At 47.3% G+C, this 23,604-nt stretch overlaps 1 protein-coding gene across 5 annotated transcripts in view; it reads left to right on the forward strand.

The window, feature by feature from the left end:
• ADCK1 (aarF domain containing kinase 1) overlaps window positions 1–23,604 on the forward strand; it is a 152,838-nt gene that overhangs the window by 99,463 nt on the left and 29,771 nt on the right. For 4 of the 5 annotated variants that reach the window (XM_060620416.3, XM_078447955.2, XM_060620414.3 and 1 more), the window contains 2 exons: window positions 9,009–9,167; window positions 19,955–20,113. In XM_060620416.3, the coding sequence (XP_060476399.2) occupies window positions 9,009–9,167; window positions 19,955–20,113 (318 nt within the window). The remainder of the gene's footprint in view (window positions 1–9,008; window positions 9,168–19,954; window positions 20,114–23,604) is intronic. The other variant, XM_078447954.2, reaches the window with a different exon arrangement.

Here is a 23,604-nt window from a genome sequence, read left to right on the forward strand (position 1 = left end):
CCCAAGGCAGCCTGGATTCTGGGTTGGGAGTTGTTGGCCACCTCCTTCCTGGCTCTCATGTCACTGTGTCTTATTCCCCTTTGTAGGGTTTGCACAAGTCCTTCTCTCTGTCTAGATGGCTCTTTCTTTCATCCAGTTGAACTGGCTCCTTATCCTTCAGATCTCAGGTCTTTGTCACCTCCTCCTAGAAGCCTTCCCTGATAGGTTTAATCCTCTGAACACAGCTTCTATGGTCAGCTACCTCTCCCTTTGTAGCACTTATCAGAGCTGGCCATTTACCTTTATCTTTGATGACTTCATTAATTCCTGTCTCACCACTTCAGGTTCCAGTAGTGACTCCAGAGGGTGGTGGCTGTACCTGATTTGGACCCAGTTCCCATTAAGTCCCTGGTGACTAGCACAGTGCCCTGCTTATATTAGTCACTTAAACATTTGATGGATGAATAAACAAAAGACCTTTAGCCAATATATTCCTCTCTATAAAGTGGGTGCAATTATATCTCTTCTTCCTAACCTCGAGAGAAGGTTGAGAGCACTTTGAGGGCAACGGACATTATGCAGCGGTAAGGAAGTACCCATGGTTGAGCATTTAGTCCCTGTGACCAAAGATGTTCTGACATCCCTTTACCAAACCAAGCTATACCAAACCAAGCTCAAGTTCAAGGAGGAGGTGCTGGGTCCTCATGTGGGTAGGTTGTAGTAGAGGGGGTAGAGCTGTCTGCCTGATTCTTGGGGCTGAGCTCCTGACTCCACCTGGCTCTCAGCCCTGTGATGGGGTATAAGCACTTGGCTCCCAGACACCCCATGGCTCCAAGGATGGCTCACTGCCTCACTGCTTCTATACTGTGGTCACCCTGCGGATACCTACCTGGGCTGGGCCCGGGCTGTGGAGGTCCTGGCTTCATAGTGCACCTTGTACTGCATAATCTCTTCTATCCCAGAGATCTCTGTCATAGGCAGAGACATAGACATGTCACCCTGTGAGGCTGTACAAGTTATTAAGATGGGGAACGTTGAAAGATTAGATTTATGACAGCCAACAGTGGATTATGAAGAATAATTCATCAAATGTCAGCGCCTGCAGCCTGCAATTTACAGAAGGTTTGCTTAAGCTGAAGAGATCTGATTGGACTGCCCCCACCCCCACCTCTAATGAATGACAGATCTAATGGATGGCTTCCCAGGCTGGCCAACGACACTGGGTGTTTATCTGCTTTTTATTAATCATTATTATCACAACATTTCCATAGAGTCCCTCCACCCACGGCTCTCGAAGTGCCCAGCACCAGCGAGCCTCCCTCAGCTACTTTGGAGGAACGGTAGCCGCCTCTGGGAGATGTTTTAGCTCCCCCCGGTCAGCTGGAAGGCCCAAAGTCCCCCCACCAGGAAGAGGATAGGGAAAGTTGAACCTCATGCATTCATTAAGAAATATTTATTGAATACTAATTATGTGTCAGGTGCTTTGGATACAGTATTGAGCAAAAGTGGAAGAAGTCTGTCATTTAGAAGGAAAGAGGGAGATTAAGCAAATACAAACCGAGGTAGAATGCAGCTATGTTAATTGCTCTCTAGAAGGGCACCCTGAATTCTGAGGATATACACAGGGAGGCTTCCCTGAAGAAATGACAGTTGAGGTGTGCTTTGGAGGATGAGTAGGAGTTACTTTGATGAGGAGCAGAAAGGGGAGCCTTTTGGGCAACGACGACAGCATATGCAAAGGCCCTGCAGTGGGAAGGGAAGAAGTGTGCTGGTGATTGAAAAAAGCTATCTGGGCAGGACAGAGAGAGCTCTGGGGGCAGGGGGAGGAGATGGGGCAGAATCAGACTCTGGATTGTGTTAAGGATTTTGGCTCTGGGAAGCTGGCGATGTGGTTTAAACAAAGAGAAGTGACATGATCAGCTTATGTTTGGAAAACGCACTTTAGCTGCATGGGGTGGATAGATTGGAGGAGAAAGGAATGCAAGTGAGTGGACCAGTCAGGAGGCCATTACAGTCTCTGGGTGAATGAAGACAGTCGCTTTTACTCACTGACAGAACAGAACTGAGAGCCTAGAATTGCTAACTCTTTGTCTAGTGCCCTCCTCATATACCACTCCTTCGTGGAGGCATTAGATAGGGCACCCATTATTGGGGGTCTTCTGTAGGCTCTATTCTAGATCCTTTACGTGTGTTGTTTCACACAACAACTCTGAGGTAGGTACTAAAATTCCCATTTTACAGATGAGGAAACTGAGGTACAGATGGGTTGTATAATTACCCAAGCTGGTGCACCATGGAGCCAGAATTTGAGTGTGGGCAGCGCCTTGCAGCCTATGATTGGGTTTGCACTGGCTAATTCCAGCCTACAATTCCAGACCTTGCATTGGAATTACTGTGCCCTGTTGCCTCTCAGGACTCACTGTCCTGGCCAGCTGGTGGGCATTCCCAGGGAACACACCTGCAGCCCTAGGGTATGACTGCTCCTGGCTTCATACTTCTCGGTCAGCTGTTTGTTACCATTCTTTGGGAGGATAGAAGCTTGGTCGGGACTGTGATGCCCTTGGCAGAGTCAGGTGGACGATTGTCTTACACCTAGAGGCTCTTTAGTAAACTGGTAAGTGTTGAGTGTTGTGCCAGCCTCCTTGTGCAAATTTAGACAGCACCACTGTTGGGTAATTCCTGGGGTTGGCCCTTGTCAAGAAAAGCCTCAGGTGCTGCCGCTGGGCCTTCATTCTTTCTTCCCAGCTAGGCAGTAGCAATAGTTAATGGCTCTGTAGAACCGACAGTTTGATCTTTCAAAACTCCAGAAGGAACACAGATTCCATGGAATACAGGGACTATGTGTCCTTGAGCTGTTATTGTCATTATTATTTTTATTATAATAAATTGCTCTGTCTGGGAAGCTGGGGGTGGGGGTATTCCTGGCTTGAGTTAGGGCAGCCACTGAGTGGGGAGGAAGAGACATTTGGATGCCTTGACCTCTCCCTTGACCCCCCCAGGGTCTACATAGTGATATCAGAAGTCTCCTCTTACCTTGCCAGAAAGTCCCATCAGGATTGGGTGAATTGGTACTGGGCAGGGAGCACTGCCTCCAGCAGGCCCTGCTAAAAAGCAAGTATGGGGCGCCTGGGTGGCTCAGTTGGTTGAGCCTCCGACTCCAGCTCAGGTCATGATCTCATGATTCATGGGATTGAGCCCTGCATCGGGCTCACTGCTGTCAGCATAGAGCCTGCTTCGTATCCTCTGTCCCCCTCTCTCTTTGCACCTCCCCTGCTTGAGCTCTCTCTCAAAAATAAACATTAAAAAAAATTTTTTTTTTAAAAAAAGCAAGTATGTTTCCTTGGGGCTGTTGCCTTATTCTGCAGACTGAGACCTCCTCATGGCGAGAGGTGGTGTCTGTTTTGTTGGTTTATGTACCTAGGATGGTTTCTGTCATGTGGCAGGCCTGCAGGTAAGTATTTGCTGATTGGCTGACTGACTTTAGCTAAGGAATGGCAGATTGATTTCGTTTCCTATATTAATTCTGATCTGTTGGTAGTGGCTTCCTGGAGTACTGTGTTGAGAGAGATTCTGAGGCATCATCTGTGCCCAGAAGAAATGAATGCTGTGATTGATTAGTGATATCTGGCATGAGTATGCTTGAGGCTTATTAGTCAGCTATTACTGCATAACAGATTACCCCCCAACAACAAACATTTGATATGTTGCAGTTTCTGTGGGTTAGGAATTTGGGAGGACCTTACTGGATGCTTCTGGCTCAGACTCTCTGTGAGGTATAGGCAGGGTGTTGGTGAGGGCTGCAGTCATCTGAAGGCATGAGTGGGGAAGGAGAATCTGCTTCCAGGATGGTTCACTGTGGACAGGAGGCCTTGGTTCCTTACCCCATGGACCTCTCCACAGGCTGCTTGAGCGTCCTCATGACATGGCAGCTCGCTTTCCCAAGAGCACGCTCTCCGGGAAAGGACAGGAAGGATGTCTGGTGATGTCTAAGAAGGCATGCACTAATTTCCTCCATATGCCAGGTCACGAGTCTAGCTCACACTCAGAGGTGGGTGGGCAGTAGGCTGCACCTCTCAAAGGGAGGAGTTGTTAAGTACCTGTGGACTTATTTTAAAACCACTGCAGGGGGAATGAGAGGACCATGTGCCACCTATTTGCTGTCAGCATCATGTGTTACTTACAAGGTGCAGGAATGACCCTGAACAGGTGGGATATAAACCAGGCATGTTTAACGGGGAGAAGGAATTGCAGCAAAGTGGGGTATCAGCCAACAGGGTGACTGTGAGATGGAGGCATGCCTGGGGCAGGTCCCTGGGAAATGGTGACAAGAGGAAGGTCCCTGAGAAACGGTGACAAGAGGGTGGGTTTTAAGCAACGGCATATAGGATGTGATGGTGGGTTTTCTGTTCAAGGCAGTCTGTGCTTTGCAGAGTCCTTGGTAGCTGGGCCTGTCTTGTCTGCCGCAGGCTCAGGGTGGGCTAGGTTCACTCCAGTTACTCCATTAGTACAGGGACTTGTCCCTCTCCTCATCAGACTGTAGTGGATGGCTGCTGGCACCCAGCCAGGCACGGGGAGGGGGGCATCTCTAGACCTCGAGATCCAGATGTTGTTTGCTGCTGATGCCATGGTAACCTTCCCCAGGTGCCCTGGGCAGTCTTCCCAACTCCTAAGTGGGAGCTGCTTGGCCTTGGCAGCTAGGCCTGGACTTCCCTGCTTTGAGGCAAGCTCCTGTCTTCAACCGGAGCCAGCCAGTTGTGGGTTTGTTCGATTTGTTGGCATTATCTTAGGTCAATGTAGCTTGATGTAGTAAATCCAGAATAGGTCCGATGTGCATGACTATGGGGACGCCAGGATGGGATATTTGAATTTGGGCCATCTTGGAAAATCCAGGACATCCCCCTTCCTGTGGCTGGTGAGGGGCCTGAGGCTGGCCGGCTGAGAGACTTATGTGAAACTCCTCCCCAGGAGTCCTACTATGGTGTTTACAGAAGATCCTCACCCTCTTACCTTATTTTGGGTGAAGTGAGGACCCTGGCCAGTGCTTGGCTGCCCAGTGTGGCATTTTGGAAACATTTATCCAGAAAACTGGCTTCATGAGAATCTGCAGACCTAACTTCCCAGAGAGTCTCACACTCTGTCCTGTACCTGGGTATGATGTCATGTGGCCTCGGTTTCCTGGACCCCAGCTGATGCCAGCCCGCTCAAGTCTTAACCTGAGCCTGTGGGGGAAGACACATTTCTTCTTGCCCTTCTGATGTTTTCTGCTCATAAAAAACCAAACACCGCCCCTTACATTTGCACGCACACACATACACATACACACACACACGTACCCTGAAAAACCAGATAATACAAAGCTAGAGAAACTTTTTTCCTGATTATTTTTCCTTTTCTAGACAGGGACATCAGTATATTTGAATCATGGGCTGACAGTAATTAAAAAGCACAGCTCGTCATTTTAAAATGCAGTTGTCTTACTTAATTGATTTTGCTGCCAGACCCCCAGGAAAGAAAGAGGAGCGAGGGAAAGAAAGCCCTAGAAGGGGAGACAGGTTTGTGTGAGGGACTGAGGCAGCTCAGGGCCCCGCTCCACTCTAGTTGCTGTGCATGCTGCCGTTGGCCTCCGCTAATGGCTTTCTGCTCAGAGGGCTGGGGGCCGGGGCCTGACTGGAGGGGGTGGTGTTTGTGTCAGCCACGTGGGGGGCGTAATTCTGCTTTCGGGACAGTGTCTATTTTTCCTTACTATCTATCAGCACAAAGTACTTGCACTGAATACTTTGAATCAGGTTCCATTTAGAGATACTTTATTCATATTTAATTACAGGCTGTAGCACCAATCTTTAATTACCTTTTTTGTAAGCCAGCTAGGAACATTCACTAGCAATCAATTTTGTGTGTGTGTGTGTGTGTGTGTGTGTGTGTGTGTAAGCACAGGAGGGTGTGGGTGTGTGACTTGGTTCCTGATAGAGGGGAAAGGATGGCTGCAGGGGCCCTGAGAGGTGGTGGGTGGGCAGGGGTGGGGTGAGGAGGGGATGTGCCCAGCAGGTTCCCTGTGCAGAGTGAGTGGTGCCTCTTCATTCCCCATGCCTCTCTTTGCCTCCATCGGTCAAATTGGGGATTAGGGCAGGTCCTCACAGCTGGGCCTTGTTCAGGGTGCTGAGTTGAGGCACCTGAGTTTGGGTGGTATCCTAAGCTCTGGACCCTGTGCATCCCCTGGTAGGGGCAGGGGATTGTGGGAGGACCCCATCTTGTTCCCTGGGGAGATGGTGGGCCAGGCTTCCTTTCCCCCTGGAGATTGGGATATGCTTGCCTCAGCCCTTTCCTCCCTTCACCTCTCCCTGGAGTGCTCCTGGCAGCTGTTCTTGCCACACAGCCCTAGTGATGCCATGTCACTCTTCAGTTGCAATGACTCTGCAGCGTCCCCGCAATGACACTGATTTGAAGACTGGCTGTCCTTAGAAAATGAGCAAATGTTCCCAGGAAGCCAGGTGGAGGCTTGGGGTGGGGAGTGGGGTCAGATGACCCCCAAGTCCCTTTGCAGTGGGAAGATGGGGCCGTTCCAGCTGCCTGGGAGATGAGGGTCTGAGTTCACAGAAATGCTCCAGAAAACGTTCTCCTTGGTGCTCCTTTAGGAACAGCCAGAGGGTTTCTAAAGGAAGTTGTTGTTGATTTCATTATGTAATGGCCAGGAATATTGCTGAAGCTCTCCCTCCCTTCTATTCCTGGATCCCTGTCCCAGCAAGAGGCCACCGAGGAGAGGAGAGAGGGGAGGCCATGGAACTCGCGTTTACTGAGCCTCTTGGGGGTGCTGGGCACCATGCTCATGTTTCTTTCATCTACCCCAGATGGGGCCCAAGAAATATCAGAGCCCCTCTAGTCCTATGTGACAGAAAACAACTCAAACTGACTTAAGCAGAAAAAGGAATTATAGGGTGGGTATTCAGGCATGGCTAGATCAAGGGGCTCAACCATGGATTCACTATCTCTTGTCTCTGCTTTCTTCTTTTTGCTATTGAGATTCCTGATAGCTCCAGACTTCAAGTTCAATTTTTACGTTCAAGTTCAGCAGAAAGAAAAAAATCCCTTCTCCTACAGTTCAAACAGAAGTAAAACAGTTGAGTCTGATTGGATCAGTTGGGTCACCTGTCCATCTCTGAACCAGTCAGTGTGACCCAGGGTATTCAGGGTTCTGATCGACCAGGCTGGGGTCTCTCATACCTGCCCTGGAGTAACAGGGGGAGTCCACCTAGGTAAATTCCATACAGGACATGTGCTTTTACATTTGAGGATTTTGGATTAGTAGGAGTGTGGGAGCAGGAAGGCCCAGCCATTTCAAAAGGAAGAAAGAGTTGATTGAGTTCCTCTCCAATGGAGAGAATAGTGGATTCAGTCTTTCAACAAATATGTGTTTGGCACCAACTGGTTCTGGGGCTCTTCTAAGTGCAAGGAATTCGACAGCTAACAAGACGGACAAAAATCCCTGCCTACCTGAAGCCGATGTTCTGATGAGGTTTACAGGATGGTGGTTCTTTCATTCTCCCAATCCAAGCCCAAGTCCAGAATAAAGGGTTCTTGTATGGGGAGACTTGGGGTGATTGATGTAAGGGAGAATCTGGCCCTCAGGGAGCCTTGAACTCAGGAGGGAGGGAAAGAGACAAGTATATGGTTGGGGAAGGAGGTGGGTAAATAGGCACTGGGAGGAGTACAAATAAAAACCCAGGAAGAAGAAGGGGGACAGGGAAGCCAATCCATACCCATCTCCTGTGACAGAAGTGTGGGCCCCTCCCATGTTGCCTGGACCTTTGACCTCCAAAGGATGTTGATAAATGGGATGGAGTTTCATGAAAGATACAGAAATGATGACAGGGCTGGAGGGAGTGATTTATGAGGGAGATTAGCAAGCTACTAGTGCAGCCTAGCAAACAGAGGGGTGGGATGGTGGCCATGGGCTGTCTGACTGCTGAAGCCCCAGGAGAGGAGGGGGCTGAGGGGCAGGGTGGAGTGCCTGCTGCAGAAGGGGGGCGGCAAGAGGACTGAATGGGTGTGAGAGCCTGGGGGACATGAGAAGGAGGGCCTTGGGACTAAACATGCATGGGCACACTTATGTGTGTGTGTGAGAATGTCTGGACCTTCCAGGATTGGGAGGCTATACAGGGACTTAAAGAAATGGAGGGAGTGAGAATTTCAGCCTTGGACATTTTGGCAAGAGGTTTTTGGGGACCTCCTTCCCATCTGGTAGAATATTCATATCTGGACCATGTAGGTGTGACCACTCAAGTCACAAAGACTTTTTTCCTTTAGGAAAATTTGGTATGGCATTTCTAAGAGGGAAGGAAGGAAGAAGAAAAGACAGAAAAGTTAGTAGTACATGTTCCATTTCATAGACAAAGGGCAAGGGATCTGCCCAAGGCTCCCTTTGGGTGGCATTGCAGGTAGGGGCCAAAAGCGAGGCTGGGGTGTGCGGCCCTGGGGTCCCTGCTGGGTCTCTGCTCCACTGGCCGAGAGTGGGCTTGAGGACCCATGTTGAGCCTGCTGCTCCGGCAGGAACAAGAGGCGGCTGTTAGGTTTGGAGTCTCCAGCCTGGGATCCCTTGAGCTCTCCATGTTGGCTGGTTGGAATATCTGATCCCTGCCTTGGGCTGTCTGGTGCCCTGGTTCTGCTTACTCTTGATTTTATGTGTGCGCATGAGAGTCCCAGGGGTGCAATGTTGCATAATTAAATGAGCAGACGGTACTCCATTCTGAACATTCTAGACAGCACTTCTTTGGCCTTAAATGGAGGTGCTCTGAGCACCCATGCATGTGTATGGGGACACACCCTCCACATGTGTTTTCTCTCTCCCTCCAGATGCTTGCTGGGAATCTCCATGGCAGCAGGGAGCCCAGGCAAGGTGCTGGGTTGACATACAACCGGTGGAGCAGAAAGTCTGTTTCGGGGCATCAGGCAGCACTGGCCCTGGCCCATCCTCTTGGCCCCTTTCACTGAACTGGGTCATCTTATTCACTCCATTCTCTCTCCACTCTTGACAGATCCATGATTTGTTCATGAGCTTTGATGACACCCCCCTGGGGGCCGCCTCCCTGGCCCAGGTCCACAAGGCAGTGCTGCATGATGGGCGGACGGTGGCTGTGAAGGTCCAGCATCCAAAGGTACAGGCTCAGAGCTCGAAGGACATTCTCCTGATGGAGGTGAGAGCCTTCCCCTTTCTCTTTCCTTTATCCTCATTCTATATTTCTCTGGAAACTAGGTGGCTCCTGTGACACTGGTTCAAGGCAGCTGGGTGGAGTGTGACCTTTTGAGCAGCAAGGCAGGAGAGGAAAGCTTGAGACCATGACAAAGGAAGTGTTGTGACTGTGCTATGACTGGGGTGGGGTCGGGGGCGGGGGGGGGGGGGGGGAGGGTGGGCCCTTGGCTGGGTTGGTCAGTTCTTCTTAATTTGTTCCTAGGAACTATCTGGGGATGGTCTCAGAACATGATGGGCAGCTGTTGGGGCCAACGAGACCTCAGTTGCATGTTGTAGAAATGAGATGAACCAAAAGTGATTTCCTTGGGGGTAGAAAAGTTACAGCTTAATTTGTTAATTTATAACAGAAGAGAGCATGTGGTCAGCCCAGGGATGTAGAAGTGACAGGAAGATCACATAGAAATATTTACGTAGACTGTATGTTCATCTCCCAATGTTTTGAGTGAACAAGCTTGTCTACCTAAAAACGTTCCTGGGAAAAGCCCTGATGGAAGACTGTGTCTCTGGACTTTTCTAGCTCTGTCCGCAGAGCAAGGGAGGGTGAGCCAGGTGCTGGCTGGGCGGTAGCCAGCACCCGGCCTGGGAGGTCAGTGCATTTAACCTGCCAGCATGTCCCTCCCCTTGTCTGCTGTCTCCCTTCCGTTCCTTTCCTCACTCTGGACTCTTAGTTTGTTCCCTCAGCTTACCTTGACTAAACTTCGCACACACATGGAAAGTCTCTTTTGCATCAGGCACCAATGGGTGCTGGGGACACAGGAGTGAGGAAGCTCTGTCTTCATCCCTGTTTAGCAGAAGGGCAGGTCTGGATACAAACAGCCACCGTGTGGGGATATGAGCTCCACGAAAGAGGTGTGTGCACAGTGCTGTCAACTCTGTGCCTGGTCTGTTGGGGGCATCCTGGGTCGGGGAGGTGCTTCACTGAGGCACCGGTGAGATAGCCAGGTGGGGGAAGGATAGCCCAGCCTGTGCCGAGGCCTGAGTCTCGGAGAAACAGGGTGTGCTTAGAGGAGAACTTGAGCTGGTTCAGGTGATGTGTCTGGGAATGGTTACAGATGGGGCTGAGGAGGTCGACAGGACAGCACGGAGGGCCTTATGTTGCAGGCGAAGGCATAGAACAGTATACGCAGCAAGTATGGAACTGCTATGGAACTGAGCAGATCTGATTCTCTGCTGTAGTCTGTGGGGAACCACTCAAGAAATTTAAATCAGGGTAATGTCATGATCCGATGTACATTAGAAACAAGAGTCTGTTGGCAGTTTGGAGGATATACTGGCAGGCAGGCAGACTGCAGCCAGGGAGACTAACGGAGGGGCTGCTGTACTGGTTGGAACCAGAAATACTGTTGTGAACCAAGGCAGGGGAATGGGAGTGAAGGGGAGGGATGGGCTCGAGGGACAGACTCATCAGGACTTTGTGACCAGCTTTACATGGGGTGGTAGCAAATACTGGCATGAATGAAAAGGAGGAGAATAAAACAAATTGTACGTTTCTGGCTTAAATGATTAAATATGGATGCCTTTAACCAGTGTATCCATCAGGGTCCAGTCGGGAGGAAAGAAAATTGATCTAGGTATTTCCAACAGAGGGAATTTAAAACAGAAAATGGGCTGGGGCGCCTGGGTGGCTTAGTCCGTTAAGCGACTGACTTTGGCTCAGGTCATGATCTCACGGTTTGTGGGTTTGAGCCCTGCGTCAGGTTCTGTGCTGACAGCTCAGGGCCTGGAGCCTGCTTTGGATTCTGTGTCTCCCTCTCTGCCCCTCCCTTGCTCATGCTCTCTCTCTCTCTCTCCCAAAAATAAATAAAATTAAAAAACAAAACAAAACAGAAAATGGGGCTCCCAGGGGATGGAATTGCAGAGAAGACAAATGGGATGGTGAAACAGTTACCAACTGCAGGAAGCCTCTGCCACCCTCATGGTGGAGGGACAAGGAGAAGAGATGGTTCTCTGGACCCCAGGAGCTGGGGCCACCCAGTGGAGCTGGCCCACAATGAGCTGGTCCTCTGGGAGGCCGATCACAGCCGTAGGGCCCATCACCTGGGAGGTGGAGCCACAGGCCCTGCCTCAGCATTTTGCCAGTGTTGCCCCATCTGGCCAAGCCTAGATGGAAGCCAGTTAGCAAGGGAGCCTGGGAAATGCAGTTTCTTATGAGATCAGTAGCGTCAGGATGACCTCAGAACAAGGGAGGACGGGTGGTGGAACCACCGTGAGGTGTAAGATACTGTGGTCAGGAGATTGGATGGGGATCGCTCTGCTGGTCTGCATTCAGGATGGAAATAGAGATGTAGGATTTAACAGCAGGGACGCTCATGGTAGGTAGCTGAATCTGGGGGAGTAGTTGAGGTCACTTAGGAAGGTCAGGCAAAGAGAAGAGGAGAGGGCAAGGGAAGAGCTGTGAGGAACACCGTCATGGGGGGTGTATACCCAGGAAGATAAGCCCCCACAGGAATGGAGAGGGCAAGGCCAGAGAGATTGAAGGAGGACCAGGACTGAGCAGTGCTGCTACATGCAATGGAAACCATTCAAGAAGAGAGTTAGAAAACAGCAGCTTAAAACAATGGTCGTGTGCTTTGCTCATGAATCTGCAGTCGGGTAGGGTTGGTAGAGAGACTCACCAGTGTTTCATGCGGTGCCAGTGAGGGGGCCTGGCTGATGATCTGCTTCCACGTGGCTCACTCACATGGCTGGCAGCTCAGTGGGGGCTGTGGGCAGGGCCTTGGGTCCTTCCAAGTAGGCCTTCCTGTGGCTGTTTGGGCTTCCTCACAGCATGGTGGCTGGGTTCAAAGAGCAAGTGTCCCACGAGAATAAGGCTGAAAGCACAGGACACTTTTATGACCTAGCCTAGCACTACTTCTTCCTTACTCTGTTGGTAAGAACAAGAGTCATAAAAGCCCCCTCTGCGCGACCAGGTTCTAGAAGAGCATCAGAGTGGGAGATATTGTTGCAGCCATTTGGGGAAATACAGTCTGCCAGTATTACTCAGTGCTGTCAAATTGGAGATAAAATTAGTAAAGCTCTGGAAAGGGCCTTTCGGATTTGGTTATTGGGAGTCCTGTGGAGGGAGCAAGGAGAATGGGGTGAAGGGGTGGGAGAAAACTGAGGCCCCAGGTAGTGGAGACGGTTGATGCAGAACACTCTTCTCAGATGTGGCCATGACACTGGGGAGGACCATGTTGTGCTTAGAGCAAAGCACAGGATTAGAGGCGGGGACTGGAGCAGGCTGTTGCTGATGGGGAGGGTGGCCATGGAGTGTGGGGGGACTGGAGATCTAGGAAAGAGAAGTAACTGACAGATCTGATTCTGGGGGAGACTCTCGGGGTTCGGCTCTAAGGACGTGGGTGGAAGCATTAGCCCCAATCAGCCTAGATTGAAACTAGAGGAAGATGGTGAGGCTGCACACAGATGAGTGTGTGGGGCAGAGGGGGATGATGGAGGGAAAGTGGGCAGCTGAGTTGTACCAGCCTGATAGCCTCTATTTTTTTCGCTGCAGTAGGAGGCAAGACCATCTGCTGAGAATGAGGGGGTAGGAGGTGGCATCGGAGGCCCAGGGTGGGGGTGAAGGTTTGGAATAGCTGCTTTGTGTGATGGAAAAGGGAGCTGACCAGGGCTTGGGAGCAGGGTTCCCGAATGGCACTGGGCATCCATCTGGAAACGCAAGTTTTCTGGAGCACCTGTCAGTGGATACGGAAGAGCCATACTTGGGAGTAAACTGGGAGTCTCGGAGCATCCTTGGGTGTCCTGGGACCCAGCAGCCACTCCTGTCCCCAGTGGTGCCATCAGGACCCACTTGGTTTAGGAGAACCGCTGCTGGCATTTCTGTAATCAGAGCCTCATTCTCTAAGTAACGGTGGCTGTCAGGTCAATAGCAATAATAGCGGCAATAAAGATTTGGCATCCTCCTCCTGGAGATAAGCATCAGATGCTTTTCTTGGGAAGTACAGCCTGACAACTGTGTCCAGAGTACACACAGAGTGGCTCATGCACAGTGACCGAGGCAGTGCTGGGGCTGGGGTCACAAGGCTGATCAGAGATCTATACTCATCGCCTTTAGAAGAGAAGCCAGAGACGAGGTGACCTCTGTCCAACATCAGTGTTCACAGCAGCACCAGGGGCACTGCCTTCTCACTGGGCTTGGTCTCTGGTGGAAAAGTGTCCTACCTGGCCTCACCCTTCTCTGTAAAACTAAGAAGAGCCTAACTGGAAAGCTCATTTCATTTTATATTTAGGAATGAAAACCCCAGAAAGGTTGTCGTGTGTGTTAGCAGGAGAAGAATGATTTCTAGGGGGCATTAAGGTGACCTTAGCCACCAGAAACTTGGAGACAAGGGAGAGGAAAAATGTAGCCTTCTGGTGCTTTCTTTTATGACCACTGCGGGTATTTTGTGTCCTCATGCTTCCCTCTCGCTGCACACTATTGTCCCTCTCTCCTCTCCAACCCTATGATTCCTCACAGCATGGTCTTGAGATGAAGATAATCTGACCAGAGTAATTCATAGTAAGGAGAGAGTGACTAATAGGCTTAACCTTTGAATATGTGCAGTGTAAGAAGTGAACTTGTAAATCTAAATTAATGTCTGCTGTAAGGACAGGTTTGGGAGTGAGGTTTTTGAGAGTGAGGAGGTGGGGGGGCTACTACCAGTTGTATCAATTAAGATGCTTTTGGCTGCAAGTACCAGAAAAATCCAATTAAAAGTGGTGTAAATGATAGTAGCCTGTATCATATCACATTCCAAGACAGCCAGAGATAGTGTTGACTGTTCCAAGGTTGACTGATCCAGCACAGCACTGTTTTTTTTAAATAATTTATTATTATTGTTATTAAAATTAAATTAAATCCAAGTTAATTAACATATAGTGTAATAATGATTTCAGGAATAGAATTCAGTGATTCATCACTTACATATAATACCCATTGCTCATCCCAACAAGTGCCCTCCTTAATGCCCATCACCCATTTAGCCCATCCACCCACCCACACTCCACCAGCAGCCCTTTTCACTGTGGTTTTTAAGGACCCAGGTTCCTTTTGTCTTCTACTTTGCCATCTCCACATCCTGGCTTGTCCTTCTAAGGTAGTGCTCCTCATGGTCCCAAAATAGCTGCAGCAGTTCCTGCTATTACAAGTAGGTAACATCCCGTGCCAAAGAGGGCCTGTTTCTACCTTCATATTCCTTATCAAAAAAGAGCCCCTCAATAGAATTTCCTTCATATCTCATTGGCCAGAAGTAGGCCACATGCCCAAGTCTAAATCAATCTTGGCAAGAGATGTAAGAGACTTGATCATGATTCACCTTCTCCGACTGAGACCTGCCTTTCTTGGGGGACATGAAAGATGCACAAAATTGGGGTTCTGTTAGCCAGAAAGGTGAGGGAAATGGCTTTTGGGTTGGCACCTAGTAGCATAGGTGACCTTAGTGTTTTGTATCTCCTGCGAACCTGGCACTTTTCTTGGGGAAGGGGATGGTCTCTCGGGTAGACTGTTGAATGGTGGCAGCCAAGTGGAAGCCGACTCTCAGTAAATGGTGTTTGATGAACCTAATGGTGTTGGTGACTTTGCACAAAAGACAAAGGCACAGCCAAGGGTGTTTTTCAGCTTTGTCATTATCATCTGATATTGTCCCTTTAATAGTTGGGGCACCTCTACTTCTAGATGCACGGCCAGTGACTCTTATTGATTTGAGTGGCTGTCCAGAGCCAGACTCATTGGGCCCAGAGATTGGAACAATGATTCAGCAGGCAGGGGTGAACTGACACGGCAGAGTCTGTTCGGCTGCTGGCCGGCTGGCTTTGCAGCAGCTCTTGGCCACCCACAGGAGCAGGGAGCTCAGCAGGCTGGACCTCACTGCCGTTCTCACTGTTAGAGACACGGCAGGACTCAGAGGACGTGTGAGCTGGTGGTAAAACCATAATACCCAGGTCCCAGTAGCAGCACCCCGTATCACTCCCTGTTGTCTCGTAAGCTTCTGAAATTGATGATGAATACTCTCGTGCTCTGTCACTCTCTAAAGAGTCTAAGTCCTGTCCCCAAGGTGCTGTGCCACACAGGGGTGGGACTCTGGTCTGAGCACCAGAATCCACTGTTTGATATCCTCTGGCCCATCCCAAGGGCCTCTAAAAATAAAGACCCGTGACGGTCATGTTTTTGACTTTTTTTGAACAACATTTTCAGTGCATGCTGTCTGTCATCTTGTTTCTTTTCTGAATGTGTTGATTGAACAGTGGGTGGCTAGGTAATGTTTGTGTTGGCACAGACTCCCAATAGCTGATTTTATTTTCTATAAAATACATTAAAAAACCCCCAGAGATAGACTATCCCATGGAAACTTCTCTTCACCCTATCATTCTCTTTTCTAAATCTGTGCACTTTAATAACTTATCAGAACAAAGATAAACCCTGTGAATGGCAAGCTATTTACATCACTCTGAATTGATTTTCGATCCTTGTCGAACATGCATTTTTTACCAGTTCAGATCCGTGCAGGCGTTCTATTTAGTGTGCTGTTTTCCCATAAAGCGTTATTCCTTTTATAAGATATAATAACTTAATAATAGTCGTTCTTATTTCAGTTGGTTTTAACAGTTCACAACAGTTCTTTTTATGCCTTATCTCAAGCTTCCTATTGTATTGTCCTGTATTGTATTGCATGAGTCAGGCCTGCATAAAGAAAAGAGTGAAAAAAGCCTGGGTCCAAGTCCTGCATTTGAAATTACAAGCTATGTGACCTTGAGAAATTCTTTAACCTCCTGGAACTGCCTTCTTTCTCTGTAAAATGGGCAAGAAGAGGATTAAATGAGAGCATGTATAGAAAGTGCCTCGTAGCACAGTGCCTGGCATGGGGTAGTCACTAAATAATGATAATTTCCATTTTTTTTGTTGTTATAACTGGCAATCGGTAGTTTTCAAACTTTGATGTGACTTTCAGTTTTTCCATTATATTTCTGTGTGGCTCACAATTGATTTTTCTTCCTGTGAGCCAATGACCCTATAGGAAAATAATTTCATTATTCCACCTTGAAGGAAATATTAATGGTTGAACATACCTCGATTGATTCATAAGGTTTCAAATCACGTAGAAGATTCTCAGGCATTCCAAAATTGTGTTTACCGAAAATTCAGAGGTAATCCCTCTTCCCACCAAAACCTCAGAAATAGAAAAATTTGATGTATTTGAATAACGCGTATGTGAACATATTATTCTCTGGGGAGAGGACAAACCCTTTGAAATGTTCATTTGTTCATTCATTTATTCACTCATTCACGTGAATATTCAATAAACATCTGCTGAGTATTGAGAACATGCTAGGCACTGGTGGAGACATTGGCTTTTGGAAGAATTTTATGGAGAAGATACATCTTGGGAGAAAACTCAAAAAAGCCAAATTGATAACAACACCTGTTTTATTTTAGTTGGCTGCAGCTGTTGTCAAAAAGGGAAAACTTCAACCAATCTACTTAGGGCAGGCTCTTAGGAAAGAAATTGAATGAAAACAGAAGGTGAAACTGTTTTGTTTTATTCTCCTCAGCCATGAAAAGTCTAAAATGGCAGCAACCCAAGCCATTTTAGATTTGGACCAGATGACTGACCCATCTCCCCACCCCCTTGAAGTTCAAGGGGTTGGTAACTCCCCTCGATTATGTACAAAATTATGTGAGTATGTACATCTTCTGGGCTTCATAGCCAGCATCACATTTTCAAGTTGTTAAACTTACTCTAAAGGGGATGGTATCCTTTTATCAAGCTGTGAGCCACTAACTTCCATTCAAATAGACTCTCTTGTTTTATGTTAACCAAGGGAGTGACTCACCCACTATGCATGCAATGCTTTAGAAACCAGCTTTATAAGTACTGTAAAGTTTTTTGGGTTACAAATTGGTTTACTGATTAGCTATTAGCAATTAATATCAATCAATAAAGTCTTTGCTTTTATGATTAATGACATTAGGTATTTATAACCAATTGTACTAGTAATGCCTAATTATATAATGATTAGTAACAGAAAAATCTTTAAAATGCCTTTCAATGCTCTTTGGATATTAATGATGGTTTAAAATGTCACAAATAACAGTGACCATACAATAAATGATGAGGATTTATGGTTTGGCCAGAAGCTTCATCCCCAGGTAGAGACCCCACTAGGGTACATGTAGCTCCCTGTGTATGCCCATGTCTGGCCCAGGGTAACTGCCTGGGAGGTAATCAGTAAATACTGATCAAACAAATGACTGAGTCCCATTGTGGTTCCTTTTCTTGGCCCTCCTGGGTGAGAACTTCTGGAACTTAGGCTGGAGCAAAATGTCCAAGAGGTTTCTCCCTGAACTTGGAGCCCAGAGAGTGGAATTCAGGTGCTTCAGCTGACAGGTGTGGACTGGACAAGTGCTTCTGTTTCCTGTGCACCAGCTCTGCCTCCCCATTGGTGGCAGCTGAGGGCTGTCTGAGGGCATGGCGATGAGAGGCGGTGCCCCGGGGACTGCTGCTCCCTGTGCTGGGCTCTGACACATGCAGTATGGGCTTCACTCTTGCCACCTCTCCTTCCTAGCTCTGTGTGACTCAAACAGAAACAAAACATAAACTAAATCAATTATCATAAGGTCACAGGTCTAGCTCATGAAAGACTAGACAAGACTTAAAAGAAATTAGACTGCAGCAGAATGTAATTAAAAAGGGTTTTGAGGGGCGCCTGGGTGGCGCAGTCGGTTGAGCGTCCGACTTCAGCCAGGTCACGATCTCGCGGTCCGTGAGTTCGAGCCCCGCATCAGGCTCTGGGCTGATGGCTCGGAGCCTGGAGCCTGTTTCCGATTCTGTGTCTCCCTCTATCTCTGACCCTCCCCCGTTCATGCTCTGTCTCTCTCTGTCCCAAAAATAAATAAAAAACGTTGAAAAAAAAAAAAATTAAAAAAAAAAAAAAAAAAAAGGGTTTTGATAGGAATTGAGTGTAATAACTCTGAGTGGTGATTCCTTTAGAATGGCATCTGGGACATAGGGTTTAAAAACAAAGCCGTAAATGCCTTGTAGTTAATGGCCCTGCTTTAGATCTCTTTCTTTTGTATTGTGTGTACCTATAACCGTGCTGGGCATGATACAGACCAGGACAAAAGGAAGCATATGACAAGCTTCATAGCTGGGGCTCAGTGAGTCCTTATGGATAGATGGGATGGCGTCTTAGTCTGTTCAGGCTGCTATAACAAAATACTATAGACTAGGTGACTTAAATAACATTTATTTTTCATAGTTCTGGAGGTTGGAAGTCTATGATCAAGGTGCTGGTTAATTTAGTTCCTGGTGAGGATTTTCTGGCTTGAAGAGAACCACTTTCTCTCTGTGCCCCCACGTGGAAGAGCGCTCTGTCTCTTCCTCTTCTTATCAGGCACTAATCCCATCATAGGGCCCCTGCCCTCATGACCTCATCTAAACCTAATTACCTCCTTGAGGCTCCATCACCAAACACCATCTCTTGGGGGTTAGGACTTCAACATTAATTTTGGGAGGGGGATACAGACATTCAGTCCACAAAAGATGGGGTAGGTCTCTTGGTACCAATGGGCCCATGGTTTTCTAATTCTTGCTCATTGCTGTTTGGTATAACCATGGGGTAGAGATGGGTATTCTCAGAGAACTTGGACTATAATTCATGTCAAGAATTTCTGGGAGGATTGATCACTTTGAACACTGACAGGAAGGCTTATAGTAGAACAGGAGAGTTGCCTTCTGTGTTTCTCTTGGGGAATACTGAAACATCTCCCATGTTCCTGGCCTCCCCCTCATCACCTACTGCAGAGCCATCATCCATGAACTTTCTAGATCATCTTAAATCTAGAGCCCCAGTGTGCAGCAGCCTCAGAACTGAGTCCCAGACCATGGAGGGGACATGGCATACTCTACAGATATCACTGGGCTCCTGTTCTCTGCCAGGGTTGTTTAATTTCATATTACTAAACTGATAAATGCCCTGTAAGTCCACTAAAATCCCACTTTTCATCGTGTTCTCACTCAAGAATCCAAAGGTGGCCAAATTGCCAGAAACCTGAGCTTTTTGTCCTAGTAGTCACATCCCTTGTCTCTTACTCCTCTTGTCTTGTCCAGCCTTGTTTTCTTATTGCAGTGTACTTTTTATCAAGAAATATTCTAGACAAGGGAAAAGTATAAAAAAAATCACATTATAAATGCTCCGTGTATTCACTGCTCAGCTTAAGAAATAACAAAATGCCACACAGTTGCAGCACCCTCCCTGCCCTTTGTAAACAGGACCATGAGGGACAAGTCTGGGAGCAGCAAAGGCTGAAGGCAGCAGTTCAGTAAGTGAGGAAGAGCAAGGGTTTGGGGGCGAGGTCGACTCAAGTGGAGTCCTGACTCGGTGCCTCCTTGCTGGGCGAATTTGGGACAGTCCTATAAACTCTCAGAGCCTTGACTTGTTTGTTTATAAAATGGGGATAAGTGCATATGGTTGACGCCCAGAGTTGTGAAGACCAAATGGAGTCACGGTCTAAGCGCTCAGCCCAGCACTGGGCATGCGGGGAGGGCTTGGCACATGGGAGTCGTGGCTGCTGGCAGCTGTTGGGCTTTTATCCTCTTGGATTTGAACTACAGAGATGGGCCCCTGGGGAGCAGGGAGGCCTTACTTCAGAGGAGGCCTGGGGAGCTGTTTCTGCCTGGACCCAGGCGGGAGGGCAGGGACCCGAGCTTCTGTGGTGGGTGCCGTGGGCTGACTGACGGGGTGTTTGGTGCATTTCAGGTGCTCGTCCTGGCTGTGAAGCAGCTGTTTCCAGAGTTTGAATTCATGTGGCTGGTGGACGAGGCCAAGAAGAACCTGCCTTTGGAGCTGGATTTCCTCAACGAAGGGAGGAATGCTGAGAGAGTGGCCCAAATGCTCAAGCACATTGACTTCTTAAAGGTGGGAGGGGCAGGGCAGTGGAGGCAAGGTGGTCTGGTGAGAGAGCACAGGGAAGGCCTGTCCCTGCCCTGAACACTCCCCCTGCAGGACATGAGTGGGGATGCCCCCTTCCTGAGTCTTCTTTCCGAGGATGGATGATTTGTCCCTAGCGTTGCTCCTTAAAGCTCTTGAAGGTAGCATTACAAAGAAATGCCAAATGTGATCGTTGGCCTGTCAGTCAAACAGATGTTTATTGAATGATTGGCAATTCTGAGACATTGAGTGCTACCCAAGGGCCTGTAAGCTGGGTCTCTGCCTCCGTGAAGCATGGGCTGCTGCTGCTGCTGCTGCTGATGGTAGCTAACGCAGCTGAGCTCTGGCGCTGTTCCTACCATTATATGTATATTACCTCGCTTAATATAGTCAGTTCTGTTATAATACAACTTATGTTTTCCTAGAAATCTCCACAGGATGCAAAAATCACACAACAGAAACCACAGGGCTTCTTGGGGGGAAAATAGGGCTAGGCTTACCACAGTGCCAACACCCACATGAAAAGGAATTCAGCATCACTCGTCATCAGGGAAATGCAAACCAAAGCCACACTGAGGTATCACCATGTACCAGTCAGAATGGCTAGAGTCAAAAAGACAAGAAATAACAAGTGTTGGTGAAGATGTGGAGAAAAAGGAACCCTCGTGCACATTTAGTGGGAATGTAAATTGGTGCAGCCACTGTGGCAAACACTTTTGGAAGTTCCTCAAAAAACTAAAAACAGAACTAACATATGATCTAGTAATTCCACTACTGGCTATTTACCCAAAGAAAAAGCCCACTAAGTTTGAAATGTGTTTATTGCAGCATTATTTACAGAAGCGAAGATGTGGAAGCAGGCCAAATGTCCATCCACAGATGAATGGATAAAGATGTGATACATGTATATGTACGGTACTTACATTATATGTAGTCAGTATATAATATTACCAAATGATATATATACACACACACATCTATAATATTCCATTGTATATGTTATATACATTCCACAATATATATTATGTATATATAATATATATGTTATATATAATGGAATATATATACTATTATATATAATGATATTATATAATGTATAATACTATTATATATATACCATTATATATATTATATACATTCCACAATATATATTATTTATATATAATATATATATTATATATAATGGAATATATATATACTATTATATATAATGATATTACATAATGTATACTATTATATATACCATTATATATAATATATATAATCCATTATATATATTATATACATTCCACAATATATATTATGTATCTATATAATATATATAACACATAATATATATATTATATACTGAAATATATAATATATATGCCATATATTATATATATATATTCTAGTATATATATTACATATATTTCAGTATATATTATATATTATACATATCCCAATATATATAATGGAATATTATTCAGCCACAAAAAAGAACGAGATCTTTCCATTTGCATCAACTTGGATGGACTAGAGTATGTAGTGCTAAGTGAAATAAGTCAGAGAAAGACAAACAGCATATGATTTCACTCATGTGGAATTTAAGAAACAAAACAAATAAACAAAAGAAGACAAAACAGGCTGAAATACAGAGAAAAAGCTGGTGGTTGCCAAAGGGGGGATGCGGGTGGGGGGATGGGTGAAATTGATAAATGGGATTAAGAGTACACTTATTGTGATGAGCACTGAGTAATGTATAGAATTGTTGAATCACCCACCTGAAACTAATAGAACGTTGTATGTTAATTACACGTCAGTAAAAGAAAATAACAAAAAGAGACAATTCGCAAAAGAGAAAATGCACATTTTAAGAAATGTCACCGGTGACCCAGAAAATAAAAGAAGGTAGGAGCCTAGTGAAAGCAGTAGTGTAGTTTTTGCACACATTAAATGGCTGAGAAGTACGTAAGGCAGCAGAACAAGGGCCTCTACCTTGACGTCTGCTTGTGAAACTGGGCATCAGAGGAGTTGTTGGAGTGTTGTTCTGAGGTGTGGACGGAGGGTCGTCTGAAACCGGATGGAAAGTGATGATGGCGGGTGTATGCACGTGGCGACATTTAGGTGTGCGTCTGTGTGTGTTGTGTGTGCCCATGTCGTGCAGTTCAGCTGAAGCAGTTTCCTGAGGTCATACAGTGCTTCCTGTGGATGACAGCCCATAGAAGCAAGTGCAAAATTTGGATTAGGATCAAACTGACCCCTGGTAGATCAGTCACGTTGGAAAAAGTTTGTGTTTTCAACTACTGTAGAACTGCCTATATGGTGACGGAAGACTCCTCCTGAGGGAAATGATATTGAGTGATACGAAGTAGCAGCTCTGTATGAGGTCCACTGGTAAGTGTTCTAGAGATTTAGGAGAGGGGACTCCTGTGGTAGGGAGTAGGGTAGGGTAGGGAAGGCTCTGCCGAGGAGGTTGCCACTGGTGCTGGCCTTTGAGGACTGGCCTGATGGTCCCCACTGGCTCCATGGGGATTGGGATGAGAGAGATGCACGTCACCGCCACTGTTCTTAGAACGCGTTAGGTCTGTGGCGGGGTGTGGACCCGTTTACCCAGGGGCTCCTCTTCATGGTGCAGGGGCCGGGCCCCTCTGGTAGTCTGTATAGAAAGCTTGGCTTTCAACTCTTTGAAGAAATCAGGCCCTTCTCTCTTCACTCAGGAAGCGTGGAGCAGATGGGAAGGGAGGTCACAGAGCCTTTAGGAGCTCCAGGTGCTTGTTCCAGAGCAAACAGTCAAGCAATGCTCTTTTGGGGAGGAGGGTGTTTCAGTGCATTGAATGGGAAGGTCTTTTGCTCTGGACTAAAGCATTCGTGGCTTCTGAAGACATCCGAAGAAATGGAGGTAGTGTTTATACTTCTATCCAGATTAATTAACAGAGATGGGGAGACTGAGGGTGTGTTTCTACTAGCCACCTGAGAATCCTGAAGCTCAGCTCATGGGAGGGAAAGCTGCAACTGTGGGTCAATGTAGTGTCTTGACACTGATTTTGGTGAAAGATGTAGCCATTGGCAAAGTTTGACTCTGAGTGAGTTGAGAGCCAGGTCTGTCTAAATGCCTGCTGGACGCTTGACTGATTTTTCCTTGTAAACCTGCGTGTACAGACCCTCTTGTGCCTGTAAATCCAGATGTGCAGACTAGATCTGGTAATCCTGCCCCAGCCTTGAAGTTCAAGCCACCAATAAAATAAAAACCTGGCTCTCTTAGACAAGGAGTGAGACTAATTAGCATAGTGCTGTGGAGTCTAAACTATGTTTGCTTCTACTTGCATATCCCGTTCCTTCCTTCCCTTATCTCACATTTCCTGAGTTTGTTGCTCTGCTAGGAGCTAGGGGTCCCTGGATGAGTAGGAGAGGGTTTGGCTTCTACCTGAGCAAACTTCCCATCTAGCGGGGACAAACACACTGTTGCCACAGTGCAGGTCTGTGCCATGCACATAGGT

Source organism: Panthera onca, chromosome B3 (assembly GCF_046562875.1).
Source record: "Panthera onca isolate mPanOnc1 chromosome B3, mPanOnc1 haplotype 2, whole genome shotgun sequence".
NCBI classification, from domain to species: Eukaryota; Metazoa; Chordata; class Mammalia; order Carnivora; family Felidae; genus Panthera; species Panthera onca.